The sequence below is a fragment of the Cervus canadensis genome, chromosome 8, assembly GCF_019320065.1.
Source record: "Cervus canadensis isolate Bull #8, Minnesota chromosome 8, ASM1932006v1, whole genome shotgun sequence".
Lineage (NCBI taxonomy): Eukaryota > Metazoa > Chordata > Mammalia > Artiodactyla > Cervidae > Cervus > Cervus canadensis.
In genome coordinates this window covers 4,715,365-4,733,329 of record NC_057393.1, presented here as the reverse complement: position 1 = coordinate 4,733,329, position 17,965 = coordinate 4,715,365, and the positions used below count along the sequence as shown (strand labels likewise).

The 17,965-nt window shown below is 55.3% G+C and overlaps 1 protein-coding gene across 14 annotated transcripts in view; it reads left to right on the top strand.

Moving 5' to 3' along the window:
• PTPRE (protein tyrosine phosphatase receptor type E) overlaps nucleotides 1–17,965 on the top strand; it is a 179,707-nt gene that overhangs the window by 129,572 nt on the left and 32,170 nt on the right. For 12 of the 14 annotated variants that reach the window (XM_043475102.1, XM_043475100.1, XM_043475099.1 and 9 more), the window contains 5 exons: nucleotides 4,015–4,142; nucleotides 9,465–9,564; nucleotides 9,854–9,927; nucleotides 11,615–11,751; nucleotides 17,238–17,328. In XM_043475102.1, coding sequence (XP_043331037.1) covers nucleotides 4,022–4,142; nucleotides 9,465–9,564; nucleotides 9,854–9,927; nucleotides 11,615–11,751; nucleotides 17,238–17,328 — 523 coding nt within the window. In that variant the 5' untranslated portion in view covers nucleotides 4,015–4,021. Of the gene's footprint in view, nucleotides 1–4,014; nucleotides 4,143–9,464; nucleotides 9,565–9,669; nucleotides 9,754–9,853; nucleotides 9,928–11,614; nucleotides 11,752–17,237; nucleotides 17,329–17,965 lie in introns of those variants that run through there. The other 2 variants (XM_043475104.1, XM_043475103.1) reach the window with 1 other exon arrangement.

Here is a 17,965-nt window from a genome sequence, read left to right as displayed (position 1 = left end):
TGGGCACACAAGTACGGATTAAATGCAAATGGTTAAGATGCAGTGTGGGTTTGATTACTGTTTGAAGCATTGTTTTTGCACGGATTCGTGTTTATCGGGTAGCTTGTGTAAACCATTTGAGGTGAATGGCCGGGGACTGGCAAGTTGTCATTGGCCACACAGTGTAAGTGCTACGGTTTCCGGACTCTAGGTGGTGGGGTCGATTTGAACTCTGGAAGGACTGATGTTGAGGCTGAAACTCCAATCCTTTGGCCACCTGGTGCAAAGAACTGACTCACTGGAAAAGACCCTGATGCTGGGAAAGATTGAAGGCGGGAGGAGAAGGGGACGACAGAGGATGGGATGGTTGGATGGCATCACCAACACGATGGACATGAGTCTGAGTGAACTCCGGGAGTTGGTGATGGACAGGGAGGGGTCGCAGAGTCAGACACGACTGAGCGACTGGACTGAACTGAACAGAACTGAATGTTTAGTGCCCTCTGCTGGTCATACTGGGCAAATCACCTGCTGCTCCGGGAGACACCTCAGACCTCATGGTGTCTGATACTTGATAAGCTGGTCTTTCCGTCTCCCCTTAGACCGTTGAACATTTGAAAGAGAGGGTTTTTTGTTTTTTTTTTTTTAATTTTTTTATTAGTTGGAGGCTAATTACTTCACAACATTTCAGTGGGTTTTGTCATACATTGATATGAATCAGCCATAGATTTACACTTATTCCCCATCCCGATCCCCCCTCCCACCTCCCTCTCCACCCGATTCCTCTGGGTCTTCCCAGTATACCAGGCCCGAGCACTTGTCTCATGCATCCCACCTGGGCTGGTGATCTGTTTCACCATAGATAGTATACATGCTGTTCTTTTGAAACATCCCACCCTCACCTTCTCCCACAGAGTTCAAAAGTCTGTTCTGTATTTCTGTGTCTCTTTTTCTGTTTTGCATATAGGGTTATCATTACCATCTTTCTAAATTCCATATATATGTGTTAGTATGCTGTAATGTTCTTTATCTTTCTGGCTTACTTCACTCTGTATAAGGGGCTCCAGTTTCATCCATCTCATTAGGACTGGTTCAAATGAGTTCTTTTTGACGGCTGAGTAATATTCCATGGTGTATATGTACCACAGCTTCCTTATCCATTCGTCTGCTGATGGGCATCTAGGTTGCTTCCATGTCCTGGCTATTATAAACAGTGCTGCGATGAAAGAGAGGGTTTTTTAATTGACCTATTGGTGAGAAAAATGTTCCACTCTGGAGTTCTGCCTCTCTGTGTTGTATTAAACCGATTAATACTTTCTAATTAATTAGTTGACTCAAATATTTTTTAGTGATTTCATTTCTTTTTTTTTTCATTTCTTTATTGAAGTATCATTAATTTAAAATATTGTCAGTTTCAAGCCCTTGTTTCAGTTTTATATATATTCTTATATATATAAGACTCAGTTTCAGCTCAGTTCAGTTCAGTCGCTCAGTCGTGTCCGACGCTTTGCGACCCCATGGACTGCAGCACGCCAGGCCTCCCTGTCCATCACCAACTCCCGGAGCTTGCTCAAACTCATGTCCATCCAGTCGGTGATGCCATCCAACCATCTCATCCTCCATCGTCCCCTTCTCCACCCGCCTTCAATCTTTCCCGGCATCAGGGTCTTTTTTTCAGATTCTTGTCCACTACAGTTTGTTACTAGATATTGAATATAGTTCCTTGTGCTCTGTAGTCGGCCCCTGTTGTTTACTGTTTTATGTATAATAGTGTGTATGTTACTCCCAAGCGGCTAATTCATCTCCTTCCTCCCTTGCTCCCCTTTGGTCGCCGTACGTTTGCTTTCTATGTCTGTGAGTCTTTCTGTTTTGTAAATAAGTTCATTTGCATCATTTTTTTAGATTCCACATAAGTGATGTCATATGATACTTGTCTCTCTCTGACTTACTTCACTGAGTATAATAACGTCTAGGCCCATCCATGTTGCTGTAAATGGCCTTATTTCATTGTAAAAGGAATGAGTACCATTCCATTCTATATCTGTACCACATCTTCTTTATCCATATGTTAAGAGCATCATGACAGTACTCAGTAACAATTTATTTAATACACCGTACCCACAGCTGCCTGTCGGGGGTCGAGAGCTTTTGTCTCCAATGGTTCTGGGTTCCATTTGGGGCTCTTGCATTTCCTCTGAACAGACTTTGGGCCGGTTCCCCCGTGGAGCCTCAGTTTCTCAGTCCTGGAGGAATTATTGTGAGGGCGGTGCCCATAGAAAAGGTCTAGCACACAGTAGGTGCTCACAGAATGACAGCTATTTTGTGTGTATGGCTCGCCTTGTAAATCTGAAATATATTTTGGAAACAGAAGAGAGGGAGGAACTGGAAGTGTTGATTGGGACGATGGTAGTTGCTCGGGGATAATTGCCGTAGATGCGCTCAGAATGGTCCCATTCTAATAGTGGTGATTGCTGGGAGATGACTGGGGCTGTTTTGAGCTCACTCAGAAGCTTCGTCTAATTATGAGGAGCCAGTGTTTCTTGGCTTTGGTCCATTCATATTTCTCAGAGAGGCTTCTTTCAGGAAAGCGCTGCCTGTGGGCCCGGGCGCCCAGGCTGACCATGGATGGGTTTATGGATGAAACGGAGGGGGTGTCCAGGAGAAAGGACACGCCTGCCCTGGCAGCATTAGACCCCGCTCAGCACGTGCCGCTGCCCGCCTTCACCTGCAGGGAGCAGGCGGGGCTTAGGAGGGCTTTCTCCACCACTCAGAGGTCACGTCAGGATTCCCGAGGGTCTGTGGTGTCTTGGCAAACCGGAGCGCCAAGTGGGGGTCCCAGGCGACATCCTGCAGGTCTCGTGGGCTGAAGAGCCTTTTTCTCTGTTGAGCCATGTCGCGGTCCAAGCTTGGACCGCATCCATGCATCCATCCATCCACCCAGCAGATACTTTCCTCTGGCCCAAGTGGCTCTGCCAGACGAGCTGACCATCCCCTCCCCCAGGCGGGGTCTTCCCTCTGCTTCCCCTGAGAACTCAGGCCCAAGCAGAGCCAGACACAAGACCACCAGCCCGGAGTCGAGAAGCTTAGATGAGATGAGGCATGAATACCGCAGGCCAAGTGCTCGGCCGAGAGGAGCAGCGACAGGACGCCAGAACCTCATCCCCGTGTAGTCACCGTTCACACCTCACCAGTGAGGGGACAGAGCTGGGCTTTATGACAGTTAGTGAGGCTCTGGAGTGGGGACCGGTGGATGTCCAGGGGCTGGAAGTATTCGGGAACCTTTTCCTATAGCTTGGGTGGGAGGCAGTCCGGGCCAGCACCAGGGAATAAGGGCCAGGGTGTGTGTGGCTGTGGTTGTGACCGCGGGGCACAGCAGAGGTGGACCCTGCGCAGGTGGTCGGAGCCCCACGCCCCCTCCCCCAGTCCTGTGACCACGGGCTGGTCAACCCGCTCCTCGGTGAGCCCGCAATCCTTCCCGGGGCAGTGATGCCGCTGTGAGGCCGCACAGGAACGCTCCGCTGCGTCCCGGCGGGCCGTGAGCTGCTCCTACATGTTCAGCAAGTTCCCGGCGGCGGCAATCCAGAAGCCAGGGTGAGCGCCTCTTTGAAGGGCTGTGAAGCTGCCACTCAGAATCCCAGATCGCGTGTTGTTCTCAGAGTCTATTCTCCCCAGGCACGTCCAAGTTCTTGTTTGCCTCCTGTCTCCCCCTTAAAACAGACAAACAAAAGAGGAAATTACCCTGAACAGCAGGAGCGTCTATAACCTGAGGGTAGTTATGGAGTTCCTAACCCGACTTGTTCTAAGTTGAAATTAATCCCCAAGTGCAGGTGGAAATCGTGCTGGTACACAGACCTCTCCTGCTAGACAGACCTCTCCCAAAGCACCCCCAGTGCCACCCTGATCCCCGGCCCACCCTGGTTCTTTTTTTTTCCCCCTGGATCCCTCTGTGTCTTCCTTGAGTCTCCCGCCTTGTGGAGGCTGGCCAGCCCCAGGCGGGCGGTGGCGAGTCCTCTGAGCCCCGCCTGCCTCTTCCAGGGTCGCCATGGAGCCCTTCTGTCCATTCCTGCTGGCCGGTGTTAGCCTGCCCCTCGCCAAGGCTCTCAAGGGCAACGAGACCACCACCACCACCGCCGCGCAGAGCAACTGGACCTCCACGACCGCAGGTAAGACCCCGCTGCCGCCCGCCCCATGGCCCCCTGCCCCTCCTCCCGATGAGCTCGCGGGGTGATGGGCAGAGAAGCGGCTTCCTCGCCTGCTTCTGATGCTGCGAGTCTGTAAATCAGGCTGGCTAGGAACAGGCGCCCAGGAGGTGACCGGAGCAAAGCTGGGCACTCAGAAAGCAGCAGGCATAACCCTGGGCTGAGAGTTGGATCAGCTCTGGTGAGGGCAGGAGAAAGACTCCACTGTGCGGGACCCAATTCAGACCAATCCTGAACAAACACTGATGAGTCCATAACAGGTATTTAAATGCTGGCATGATGGTTGATGACATTCACTAAGAAAATAATATTTTGGATGATGAGATATTGGTATAGAGTAGTTAGGTTTATTTAAAAGAAAATAAGAGACAAAGGTCTGGAAAGTCAAAGCCATAGTTTTTCCAGTGATCATGTACTGATGTGAGAGTTGGACCATAAAGAAAGCTGAGTGCCAAAGAATTGATGCTTTCGAACTGTAGTGCTGGAGAAGACTCTTGAGAGTCCCTTGGACAGCAAGGAAATCAAACCAGTCAATCCTAGAGGAAATCAGTCCTGAAGAGTCATTGGAAGGACTGATAATGAAGCTCCGATCCTTTGGCCACCTACAAAAAGCCAACTCATTGGAAAAGACCCTGATGCTGGGAAAGACAGAAGGCAGGAGAAAGACGGGGGTGACAGAGGATGAGATGGTTGGATGGCATCACCGATTCAATAGACGTGAATCTGAGCAAACTCCAGGAGATGATGCAGGACAGGGAAGCCTGGGGTGCTGCAGTTCATAGAGTCGCAAAGAGTCAAATACAACATAGCAATTGAGCAACAAGGCGTCTGCGCATTTTAGAGATGCATAGTTGAGTATGCAGAGGAAAGCAAAGGGTGGCTAGGGTGACCTGGAAAAGAGTGAGTGGCCAAGCAGGAGGTCGGCGGGGCTGCGGACCCACAGGGTTGATCCAAGAAAGTCTGGGGGCAGATACATGGGGGGTTCTCACTCTAGTCTCTCGCTGATTTCATATGTCGGAAGTTAGAAAGGAGGAAAGGAAAAAGAAGTGGACACATGTGACAAGAGAAACATGCTACGTGCCCAGACAGGGAGGGAAGACCACACAGCATATGGTTCCATGTGAGCGAAATGCCCGGCACAGGCCGGTCACTGTGGGAAGCCGTGTGTGAGTGGTTGAATGGGGGGCAGGGGCGGGGGCTGGAGGGGACGGGGATTGACCACAGATGGGCTGGGGGATCTCAGCGGGTTGGTGAAGGTCTAAAGCTGGATGGTGGTGATGGCTGCACCACTGTGAATTTACTAAAACACATTGAATTGCGTGCTCAGAATGGGTGTGTTTTATAGCTGGTAAATTTCACTTCCATAAAACAAAGTAAATGCCACGCAAAGTTAAAAGAAGAGGAGGGAAGGAGAGAAGAGAAGCGAGAACAAGCACTGCCGAATCGCCCGCCTGTGTTCACACCCAGTTCTGCCGCTCAGCGGCTGAGTGGCCTCAGCCTTGAGTGAGTCACCGCACTGCCTTGTGCTTCAGGGTCCCCATTCGCAAGATGTAACAACAGTACCCACTTCTGCCAGTGCTGCGAGGATTAGGAGAGACAACCGTGCCAGGGTACAGAGGACTCCCCGGTGTTGGCTGTTTGTAGCAGAAGAGTATGTTGTAGGCGGCCTGTTCCCTGGCCAGACTCTCACCGCCCAGAGAGCTGGCTGTCCAGCATCTTTTGGCACCTCCTTCTTGGTCGTGTGCCTGACACAGAGGGAGGTCCCACTGGCTGAGTTCTGAGCCCCCGAGGAGCTGATGGGGACTTCCTGGGCACCCCACACCTCCCAGGTAGACTTGTAGGCCTGTCTGTGTCTGCTGGCTCCTACCCGTGGCAGGGTCAGCAGGAGCCTGTAACCAGCAGGGCCTGGACCCCTCCCCCTGCCCCTGGGGCTGTTGTCAGTCCCACCCTGCTGCTCCAGCCCTACCCCTCCTTCCCCCGAGACTCCCAGACGTAACACTCCAAGATTTCTGTGATAGGGCGTCACTTGGAATATGGGTCAGGGTTCTTCAGGAAAATGGAGTCCACAAGATGTGTGCCTATATCTATATCTATACTTATTACAAGGAACTGGCCCACTTGATTGTGGAGGCTGCTAAGTCCAAATCTGCAGAGCCAGTGTCCTAGTTTCAGTCCAGAGACTGGCAGGCCGCTCTAGAAGCAGAAGGCGTGATGCCCCAGTTGGAAGGCAGTCAGGCAGGAAGAATTCCCTCTTACTCATGGGGAGGCTCCGGCTTTTTGTTCAGTTCAGACCTTCAACTGATCGGATGTGGCCCACCCACCATGAGGAGGGCAGTCTGCTTTTCTCAGAATAACTCAGACGTTGACTCTCATCCAAACAGCATCCCTCTAGAAACACCCAGATTACTCAGATATATTGACCAATTATCTGAGCACTTTGTGGCCAGTCAAGTTGACCCATGAAATTAAGCATCACAACTTGGTCATGGCGAGCCTTCAGGAAAACAAAAATGATCAACTTCCCTCCAGGAAGAGGTACACCAAGGTGATTACAGTTGGTACCATTCAGCCTGGGGTCAAGAGTTCAAGCCCCATCCAGCCTTCACATGATTTCCTGGCTTTGAACAAACATCCTACAAAAGCCCCTGAGAGCAGGGAGAATTGAGGTTCCCTGCTAACCTAAGTCCCCAGCCAGGAGAGCAGTTCCAGGTGCCTGACCATCTTTGGCAACTAGCAGCACCATCTTCATATTCAAACCCCAGAGAAATCCAAAACCACAGAAAAGAAAGACCAGAAATGCCAGCAAATAGAAAATGCATTCATCACGCTGCCTTGTTCCAAGCTGGCCCCCTGGGTACCGGGTCACTGGCAAGCACTGCAGCCTGGGACCCTCGGGACAGTGCTTTCCTGGGCCAGGCAGAGAGGAGCTGGCCTCTGCTCGCCCAGGGCTCAGCACCTGCAGGATCATGTAGCCAAACATTCAACCCGGCAGAGCATACTTTGCGCAAAAGTCGAGAAGAAATGTTGCAGTTGTGTTGATGTACCTGCAGGAGGCACCAGGGGACCATCAGGGTGACTGGCTCCCCAGTCCTAGGTTCACCTAAAAATAAAATGATTGATAATTCAGCTCTTTAGGGCTGAGGCTTCCTAGGTGGCGCTAGTGGTAAAGATCCCGCCTGCCAATTCAGGAGATGTAAGAGATGCAGGTTCGATCCCTGGGTTGGGAAGATCCCCTGGAGGAGGGCATGGCAACCCACTCCAGTATCCTTGCCTGGAGAATCCCATGCACAGAGGAGCCTGGCGGGCTCCAGTCCATAGGGTTGCACAGAGTCGGACACGACTGAAGTGACTTAGCGGGCACACACAGGTCTGAGGCAGAACCGAGGGGCTTCCCCACCCACCGCTGCCCACCCCTGCTTCGCAGGGCCGTCCATCCCAGGGGGTGGTCTGCACAAGTTTAAGCGTGCAGATGCACTGCTAAGGCCAGAACTCCCCGGGCAGCCCCCGACTTTTTATTTCCAGGACCAGGTTCCATGCACGCCAGTGCACACATGTGAACACCTCTCAGGTATGTGGGTGTGTTTGTTTGCACGAACATCTGTCCACACCTAACTTGGAGCACTGGCTGCGTAGAGTTGGAGGAGATTTGGGGGGAAAGGCTGCTCTGAGTAGACCACCAGCCTACTTACCTCTGGGAAAGCCCCCCTCTGCTCCCCCCGCTCGGACCCTCAGCCCCATCCACTCTGAGCTACCTCAATGTGAAATGAAAACAGAAAGTGACTCAAATTTCCTCTTAGTCACCACACCGACTTCCCATGCAGAGCCCATTGGTGGCCCTGGGACCCAACCCAGCCCGCGGGGGCCCAGGTTGGCTTTCAAAATTGTATTTCGGTTGAATTGCTCACTGATATTTAAAAATCCGATCATTTTTACATAAAAATAGAGATTGCTCCTTTTGGTGAATTGGAGAATTAAGCTCTCGAGCTGCCCCTTTCCTTGGTCCCAGTAGGCTGGGGTTGAGACGTGGCCAGTCCAGCAGGACAGACACGCACACCCCCCAGCTCCCCGAGACCCTCCCCAAGCCCACTGGTCTCTAGGGGTCCCCACCTGACCTCCGCCTTCCAGAAGACAGGCAGCTGCGACATCTGACAAAAAGCCAGAGCAGGGAAACCCGTCCGCCACTGTGATCGGTTGCTTCTGTCCACGTGCACAACCCCTCTCTAGGGGCTTGGGCCATTCAGCCCCGGTCCTTGTGGGCGTGCCCTGGAATGTGAGGTGCTCCTTGGGGAGTGAGGGCATTTTGCTGAGGAGGGGGCATCCTGAGGAGGCAGGAGCTGAGTGACCGTAGGGGGAGGAGGTGGGGTCTGAGGGTGGCAGCCAGGCCACCAGAGCCCGCTGGAATTCGGGCTTGGAGGGCAGGTCGCAGGCAGCTGCGTTGCGTCCAGGGATGGGGGGACCTGCTGGTGGAGGAAAGGGGCGAAGGGGGAGCAAGGGTGAGTCTGGGCGGGCGGGATCAGAGACGGGATCAGAAGCTCGCAGCTCTGAGAGGCCGGCTCACCACATGGCAACAGGTCTCTGTCCAGCCAAGGGCCAGGCTGCTGGCCTGTGCCCTGAGTTCGTGTGGAGGCCTGGGGGGCTCCCCACCCGTCCTGGGACAGAGCAGGGGTTGGTGTCTGCACCCCCACTCTCCTCCATCTCCTGTTATGGGGAGGGTCAGGTGCCCAGGACCTGGGGAAACAGGCTACACGGGGGATCTGGGCCCTCCCTGCCCTGCAGCAGGGGGCTTTGGGCCAGTCAGGTAACCGGATCCCCGGATCGGGTTCTTCTTGGCGACACCGCTGTGCATCTAACTGAAGGTGCCTGGGTGGGCACCGGGGACCAGGGCGGTGGCAAACCTGTAAAGTGGGGAGCCGGCGTCCAAGATGAGGGGCTCCGGGAGGAGAGAGTTTGCAAGCTGTGTAAAGCGGGGCGCTGGTGTCCAGGGTGAAGGACTGTTGAAGGAGAGGGTTTACAGACTGTTAAGTAGGGTTCTGGTCTCAGGGAAGAAGGGTCCATAGGGAGAGATTGCTTCGCAAATGTGAAGCGGGGCGCTGGTGTCCAGGAAGAAGGGCTGATGGGATGGGGGCTAATCGGTGGCCTGTGAAGCGAGGTCTGGCATCAGAGAAGAGGGGCTGGTCAGGTCGGGGCCGCTCTGCCCACTGTGAGCCTGGTGCTGGGGGTGCCCCCTGTCCAGACCCCCACTCCCCTCGCGTGGGAGTCCTGACAGGGGGCCCGCTTCACCCCCAGGCCCTCCAGCCCCCGGCGCGCCGCAGCCCCTGCTGGCCTGGCTGCTGCTGCCCCTGCTAGTCTTCCTGCTCTTTCTGCTGCTCGCCGCCTACTTCTTCAGGTAGGAGTGTCCAGGCCGCTGACTCGCCCCGACCTGCTGGGGAGGAAATGATGCGGAGAGGGAGGCCGTGACTGGGGGCGGGCGGGTGGGGCCGGGTGGCTGAGGGCAGGGCGGCGGGCAGGGACCCGGGACCCGGGCGGGCAGTGGCTCAGCCATGAGCAGCAGAAACAGCTTCTCCCGGCTCACCTGGTGGGTATCCCCTGGTGGGTATCCCCTGGCGGGTCACCCCAGGGACCTGGGCTCTGGGCAGGCTCCCTGGGCTGACCCCCTAATGGTCTGTGTCTCTAAGGTTCCGGAAGCAGAGGAAGGCGGTGGTCAGCGCCAACGACAAGAAGATGCCCAACGGGATCCTCGAGGAGCAAGGTAAGGGGGCACCCGGATGGGGCTGGGCGGAGGCGTGCCTTCCTCGCAGCCTAACGTTTCAACGAGAAGCCCCTCCAGCCTTGCGACTCCCATCTGGCGTTACCTGGCATCATGCTGTCTTTTATAATCAGCGCCTCCCCCTTTCAGAGCGTTCGTCATTTTCTCTCCAGTGTAAAACAGACCTTTGAGGCATTTCAGTTTGTGGCTTTGGAGGGAGACGGTGTTTCACATCCTGTTGTTTTTACAGGATTTTGAAACATCTAACATTTATCAGGGAGTCTTAGACCAGCCTTCGATAGACAGGCGGGCTCATCACCAACCTTCTCAGAAGGGTCCCCCTCACCCCCGAATCCGCACTGTTTTTCAGATCAGATGAAAGAAGGGACTTGCACCCTGTAAAGCGGGGTGCTGGATGGAGCAATGTGGAGGCTCAGAGAGGGCCAGGGCCATTCCCTCCCATTCTGTTTTTAGGTTCAAAATTCAGCTACTAACTTGTACATGCCGCTTTACAAAGGCGCATTGGTTTTCTTCCCACGCGTTGAGATGTCCGAGAGAGGTACGTGAGGCAGAAGCCTTTAAAACTACCAGTTCACACCAGTGACTACAACTTCCTCAGTCAGCTTGCTGCCGACTTGTTCCGTGGTTTGGGGGAGCAGGGGTGCTGTCAGACTTCACCTGAATTGCACAACTGACCCAAGACACTGCAGAGAGTCATCAGCAGTGAGGGACCTCAGCCAGACCCAGGGGGGCAGTTTTGCGGGGCCGGGGGGACCCGCGACCCCGCTTAGATGATGGCACGTGGCCTCCAGCCCCTCCTTCCTGCCTCCTGCTCCTGCCCCGCCCATCCCAACAGCCCGGATGGGGCGAGGAGGGTGAGGCTGGCGAGGCCGCCTGGCTCATCCTGGAGTGTCTGTCTCCGGGAGGGGTGAGCCCTGGGGCGTCGGAACAGCTCTGCAGGTGGGGACGGGCCCTGCCGCCTGTGACAGCAGAGCGATGTGGCCTCGCGGAGGACAGCGGCTCGTTCCCCAGGACGGGAAGCACACGCCCCCGGGAGTCGCTGTCTGTCTCCTCTGAGTTTGTGGAAGCAGCTTGTCCGGGGGCCCCCTTGCAGTCTGGCCCTTCTCGTTTCGATGCCTCTAGCCCCTCCCCCTCAAAAACCCAAGGGTGCTGTCTCTTATTTCTCCTGGAGCTGATGGGGTTTGAGTAACTGCTGCGAAGGTTACTGTCGTTACCTTTGTTAACCAGGACTATCTGTTACAAAGACAAGGCTAAGGGGGTCTCCTAACTGGACAAGGTCCCAATGTGTTACCAGTTTGTGCCCAGAAACCTGTCGTTACTCAACTCTGTTCCAAGCCTGGAGTGTGAAGGTGCCTAAGTCCTTCGTAGAAGGAGCAGGGGACAGACGGAAGGACAGGTGGGTGGGTGGGCACGTGAGCTGGGAGGATGAGGCATCTCTGGTTGGCAAGAGCAGGTAACACCAGCCAGAGGGGTCTGTCCAGCCGTCACGAAGAGTGATGAGGGTATATTGTTGGAGACGGAGTTTGCCTTCCGCTGATCATGGTCTGAGAGGAACATCCCCCTCCAGCTGCGTCATTCCTCCAGGAGGCTGTCCGTCCCTCTGGTCAGTAGGTCACCCGCCCATCTGGGAGCATGGCTCAACGGCCCCGTGTTTCTGTTGACCCTGCAGAGCAGCAGAGGGTGATGCTTCTCAGCAGGTCCCCGTCGGGGCCGAAGAAGTTCTTCCCCATCCCCGTGGCGCACCTGGAGGACGAGATCCGCGCCCGCTCGGCGGACGACTGCAAGCGGTTTCGGGAGGAGTTCAACGTGAGTCTGGGCCCTCTGTCTCGTCGTGTGGAAGGGCGCTGGGATGTGGGGTGTTGTGTTACATGATAAATTACCCCAAAGGCACAGAATGCTCACATCTGCCATGACACAGCCCCCAAAACGGGGTTCCGAGGAAACCCGGTTTCTGCTGCAGTGCCCTCCACTGATCCTCATCCCCATTGATAAGATGAGATGGTTGAGGGGGAGCTGCAGAGCCTCCTTCCAAGTCACACACCCTGAGCGCTGAGTTCTGAATCAAGTAAGAAGGTAGCACCATTACCCCAATGGTGTGCATGACCAGAGCGAGCAGACCGTGGGATAATTTGATGCTGAGAGCAAAGGAGCCCTCGGACCACCCTGCACAACCTCAGTTAGACGGTCGAGGGGGCGGCCATGAGGGGACGTCTCTCTGCCTCCACAGCCCTTTGATTCTGCCCGAGTCAGGGTGTTGGTCCTGCTCCCGCTGTTTCGGGTGAACTTGACAATGGCAAAGCTAACTAAGACGAATTTTAACCAACTGGTCCAGCCTGCTGATAGCAAACAGATCCTCCTAACTCTCAACAAAAATACAAGTGTACTATAATGACACATCCCCTTGAGTTACTAATATTTAAGGTCCCATGAATTGTGAAGCTGCTAGATAGATAGACAGGTGGACAGATAGGTAGAGAGGTAGAGAGAGAGATAGGTAGGTAGGTGGATAGACAGTTAGGCGGATATGTAGATAGACATATAGATAACAACAGAGGGATGGATGGACAGATGGACCGATAGATGCTTGGATGCACAAGCAGACAGACAGACACTGGGAAAGGTTGTCTCGGATTTGGCTGCTCAGTGTTCATCCCTGATCGTGTTTTGAGTCTCCGTTTATGCATCTTCCTCATTTCATAAATGTCCATGTGCTGGTGTCGAGCTGAAAGAGGGCGGCTTTCCAGCAGGAGGGCCACCTGGCCCTGACCCTGACTGTGCCACCCTTCCCCAACACGTCAGTTCGTCTCCTGGAAGCCAGTTTCCTTCATCTTGAACGAGCCGGGTGGGAAGATGCCTTCACGACCTCCCAGGTCAAATGTGAGGCTTGGACTTTGTGAAAAGCAAAGATGGTACAATTGTGGTCTCTGAAGGCAGGGTGACTCCGGCTGCAGACAAGTGACTTTTCACCCAGAAGCAGCCCTGGAAGGAACAGCAGGCTGATGGCACATTTAGACCGTATTTTTGACTTATTTTTTGACACAAGTCCTCTTTTGCCTTTAGCATGCTTCCTTTTAATTGTTTCCAAATGTGTCCCTTTTGGGGGAAATTAGGTCACAGTGAAAGACAGCTCCAGGCAGTATTGTTTTGCAGCCTCTCAGCCTGACAGCAGAAGTTAATTCTCCAGTTTTCAAAATGACTATCCAAGTTGGCGGCTGCAGGACCGCTTCCCCACCGTCTTTCTTGTCCCGTTTCCTCTGGTATTTGTGCTTCTCCACGTGGAGGCTGGTGACTGGCCTTGCTGAGGGAGGGCTGAGTCAGAACTCACCCGCTGAGCCACAGATCTCAGAAGTTAGGGCTGGAGAAGAGGGTCAGGCAGGTAAGGCACTTGCCCCAGAGGCAGTGTGTTAGCGGACACCAAAATACCTCATCATCTCGATAAATGCTATCTTCATACAGCTTTTAAAGATAGATCCAAGCCATCCATGTTGAACAAAATAGCAATTAACAATTGTAAATAAAGACAGGGTCCCTCTGGTGTCTCTTGTGACCCAGGCTCCATCGGGGCTTATGACCCCACTGTTAACTGATCCTGCCTTTATTGAAAAGTTTGACATTTTGGTCATCATGGATTTGTGTGTGTGTGTGTGTGTGTGTGTGTGTGTGTTGATTTAGGGGTTTTTTAGATGTTGAAATCAAATGTGATTTTTCTTAACCCCTGGATGTTTTAGAATACTCCTTTCCGTTTTGCAACCAAAGCAAGCTCCTTGCTCTGCTCACCCCGCCGCTGCCACTAAGCGGCCTTCCCGGCCACCCCCTGCCCACTGCCTCCGCTCAGGGAAGGGCCAAGAGCGAGGGTCAAGAGGTCAGAGTCCAGCGAGGACGTGAGTCTGGTCCTGGCTCCGGGGGACGGTGAGCAACTGCCCGCCCCCCTCTAGACCCCAGTCTGCTCCTCTCAAGTGAGTGGGCAGCCCTGCTAAGAGCAGCGTGACCACCATGACCAGCCCACACGTGGCTCCGGAGGTGCCCACGCCTGCTGTGGGCCCACACTTCCCTTTTTGTTCCTTTTCTCGCCCTCTGTCCTGAGCTCCCCGCCCAGAATCTGTGCAGGGAGACGGATGGGTCCCAGAGTAGTCGATCCAGAGGAGTTTGGACTCCTGTGTCTTGGCCAAGCAAAGCTGACATGAATTTGAAATTAACAAGGACCTATTGCTGGGAGCCATTTGGTGGGGTGATGGAGGCGCTGAGGCCGGTTGCCCACGTGCCTGCCCCAGGTCTGCTCCCGCCAGCCTGGAGGGCTTGGGCAACGTGCTGTGCCTCTGCCTCGGTCTCCTCGTCTGTGAAACGAGGCCCTCCCAGCCCCCGCAGGAGTGTCTCAGCCCGTGAAAGAGCTAAGGCGTGTGTCCCGTGTCTGCAGGAGCAGAGGCTGAGCGCCATCCTGCTCAGGACGACTTCTGTGACGGTCCAGTCGGCCGTCCGCTCGCCGTGGTAGAATGCTGAGCTTGCAAAGGCTGTTCCAGGCCCATGGTTGAGTCCTGCAGGCGTCCCTCTCCAGACAGCTCCTCCCAGGAGCCTCTGTCCCTCCCCTGAGGGTTATCCCAAGCCCAGTGCCTGGAACTGACCTAAGCCTAAGTGCTGCAGGAAGGCCCGGGGAGGGCCCGGCACAGTGCGCTCCAGGGCGAGGGAAAGGAAGGTGTGTCTCTGTGTGCGACACGCACGTTCCTTGAGATGAAGGAAAGGAAAGGGAAGTTACTGGCTCAGGCGTGTCTGACTCTCTGGGACCCCGTGGACTGTAGCCCGGCAGGTCCTCCGTCCATGGGATTCTCCAGGCCAGAATACTGGAGTGGGTTGCCGTTCCCTTCTCCAGGAGACCTTCCCGACCCAGGGATCGAACCCGGGTCTCCTGCATTGCAGGCGGATTCTTCTACCAACTGAGCTACTATGAAACCTCACCTCAAACAAACCCACAACCCTTTTCAACCAACGTACATAACAGGACAATCGACCACAAGTTATTTATCCGTCAGGGGCCACGGGCCTGGCACTCTCTCTGGGCACAGCGGCAGTGGCCCAGGAATGGCAGAGCCCCCCCGCCCCCCCAGGAACCTTGATTTGTCCTGAGCCATCAGAGCTCAGAGATGCGATTCCCCAGGTGGCTGACAGCAGGAGAAATGCTGGCCTGCTCTTTCCGTGTGCTTGGGAACAGGGTACGGGGCCCAGGGCGCTTTGCCTCTGGTGCCCGTGTGGCCCCCTGTGCCGCCCGCCCATGGAGTCGGAACATCACCCCGTGTCCCAGCTCTGTGCTTGGGTCATGCCTGGGGGTGTCAGAGCCAGTTCATCCTCACCACTTGGACGTCGCCAAGCCAGTCCTTCAGCCCCGCCCTGCACTCCCCTCACCTTCCGAGGAAAAGGGAGGCTTCTTTTTTTTTTTTTTTCAAATTAATTGTAATAGAGCATTCTTAGAGCAGATTTAGGTTTACAGAAAAATTGTGCAGAAAGTACCAAGTTCCCATACATTCATTCTTTCCTTGCACAGTTTCCCCAATGATTGACATCTTGCCCGAGTGTGTTACATTTGTCGCAACTGATGAATCAATATCGACTCATGATCACAGATAAAGATCAAATCAGGGTTCCAGAGCTGCACATTCTATGGGTTTTAACTAACCCATCACATCATGCGCCGCCCCCCCCCACCCCCCGCCACCCTGCCAAGATGGTCTCATGCCTCTTTTCTTTTCAGGGCTGGGGTCAAAAATAGCTTTGAGGTGAAAAAGAGAAGGCTCTAGAACGTGGTCACACATTTCGTGTTGAGGTTTGGTCAGGAAGCTCAGTGTTAAGAGCTTTGACGCGGAGCCAAGAGCTCTCCGCGGCCATGGAGGTCCTGGCCTGGCGGAGACCTTGCCCACTGGCCTTGCCCAGGCGCCCACTGGGCTGGCCTCCACACCGACCTGCGCAGAGCCTCTGCCTGCGGCCACTGGGCGTGGAGCAGGGAGACGGCACGGGCTGGCAGGGGCTGAGTCTGTGATGGAGAAACCCTGCGCCCTGGGAGAAGGGGGCCCTGACTCAGGACTTTGACCCTAGGCTGGGCCCCAGTCTCCTGGGCATGGACCACCGGACCCCGGAAGCCCCTGCTTGTCCCCACACTTCAGGGAAGATAGTGTCCTTCTCATGGTCCAGGTGCCAGCTCCAAGACCCCCCGACCCCCCACTGCCTGCTGCTTGCCAGCCAGGTGACTCTGGGCAGTTCCGCAACCACCCTGGGCTTCTGTTTCCTCATCTGCAGAACAGGAGGGGTGGCCCTCGTATCACCTGACGCTGCGTGAGTGGTAAAGGCGGGTGACTCAGCCCTTCCCCAGTGCCCGGCCCATCAAAAATACTCGAAAGATCTTAACACTACTTACTCGAGTTCCAGTGGCCCCTGGTTCACCCGCCGGTCAGGTTGGATGATGAAGGAGGTTCAGAAGGCTCTTTCCCATGTGCTCTTGGAGGAGCACCGCCGCCCCCCAACCCCGAGCGTGGACCCTCCCCAGCAGCGAGCAACTGTGGGAGGAGCTTTGGCTCCAACAAGAGCCACGGGACTCTGAGTGGTGGAAAGAACTAGAAGTCAGGATGCCAGGCTCATTCCTGCTATGCTGCCCAACAGCTGTAGGGCCCTAGCTGAGCCCCCAATCCGATTTCCCCTCAAGACAAAAGGGGGGTTAGGGCAGAGCGTGCAGGCCCCCTGGGATGTGGGTAACTGTGATGCTGACGGGGGGCGGGGGCCAGGTCTGCGTTTTCAAGGAGCCCACAGCGGTGTCTGTCCCGCTGGTCCACGCCACATCTTTAGGGGAGGACGGTCCTTCACCATCACCCCCCTCGTCCTTCAGCCCCAGCGTCTGTGTCCTCAGCCCTGGATCAGAGCTCTGCCACGGCCACCTCCTACCTCCCTGAGCTGGGCCTGCTCTGGACCAGGGCTTCTGGGTCCCGGGGGTTTGTTGACCATGCAGGGCCCAGTGGCGGCCTAGATGCAGCTCAGGGTCCAGCTACGGGCCATTACTTTGTCCGCATCCCCGTCGGCCCCATTGGACAGGAGTCCTCAGGGAAGGTGGGCCTGTGTCCCCATCATGGCCCTGCCCAGGGCCGGCCCAGTGCCCAAGGCAGAGGCTGCTCTGGGCAGAGGCAGAGGGACAGGCAACGCGCAGGAGGTAGTTTGCTCAGAGACCCGTTTTCTTGATTCCCGCACTTGGTAGGGAGGCTGCGTAGATGAGGGGCTGAATTCCTCACGTTTAGTGCTGACTCTGCATTTTCTTCTAGTCTCTGCCGTCTGGACACGTGCAAGGAACTTTTGAACTGGCCAATAAAGAAGAAAACAGAGAGAAAAACCGATACCCCAACATCCTTCCCAGTAAGATTTTACTTTTTTTTTTACATGATCGTTGGCGTTCTGATGACACTCAGCCTTGCTTTACAGCCCCTGGTGATTCTGCCTGTCCAGGCAGCAGACGCCCAGGTACTCAGAGGCCAGGGCCCGGGTCAAGACACCTGCTCAGCCTTCGCACGTGGGAGTCTAGGTGTTTGTCTCCCACCTGGGGCTCTGAGAGCCTGAGTCGTTCATGGTCTGGCTGCCAAGCCTGTGTTCACTATTGAGACCTGGGCTGCCTGCGGGGGAGGGGATGGGGGTGGGAGGATGCCACCTGCCCCGGCTGGCGGGGCTCCTGCTGTGGACCCAGCCTTGAGCCCTGGTCTCGGGCAGCCAGGGTCCCGAGCATCTCCCCATCTTGGGCATGGTGCCCTGGGCCACCAGGGTCAAGGCTCCTGTACAAGGACAGAAGTGACAAGAGCTCAGAGAGCTGTTGGGCTTTGGGAGCTCTGTGGGAAGACTTGGAAGCATCCCAGTCTTTACCACCACAGCTGATGGGGGTTGCGGGTCTGGGGTGTGGTCTCCAGGGGTTGGCGGGGCCAGAGAGTGGACACACCTGTCCAGGGGCGTTGCTGGATGGGCTGGGCCTTGGGGGGCCTCGGTGCCCAGACAGAACCCCAGA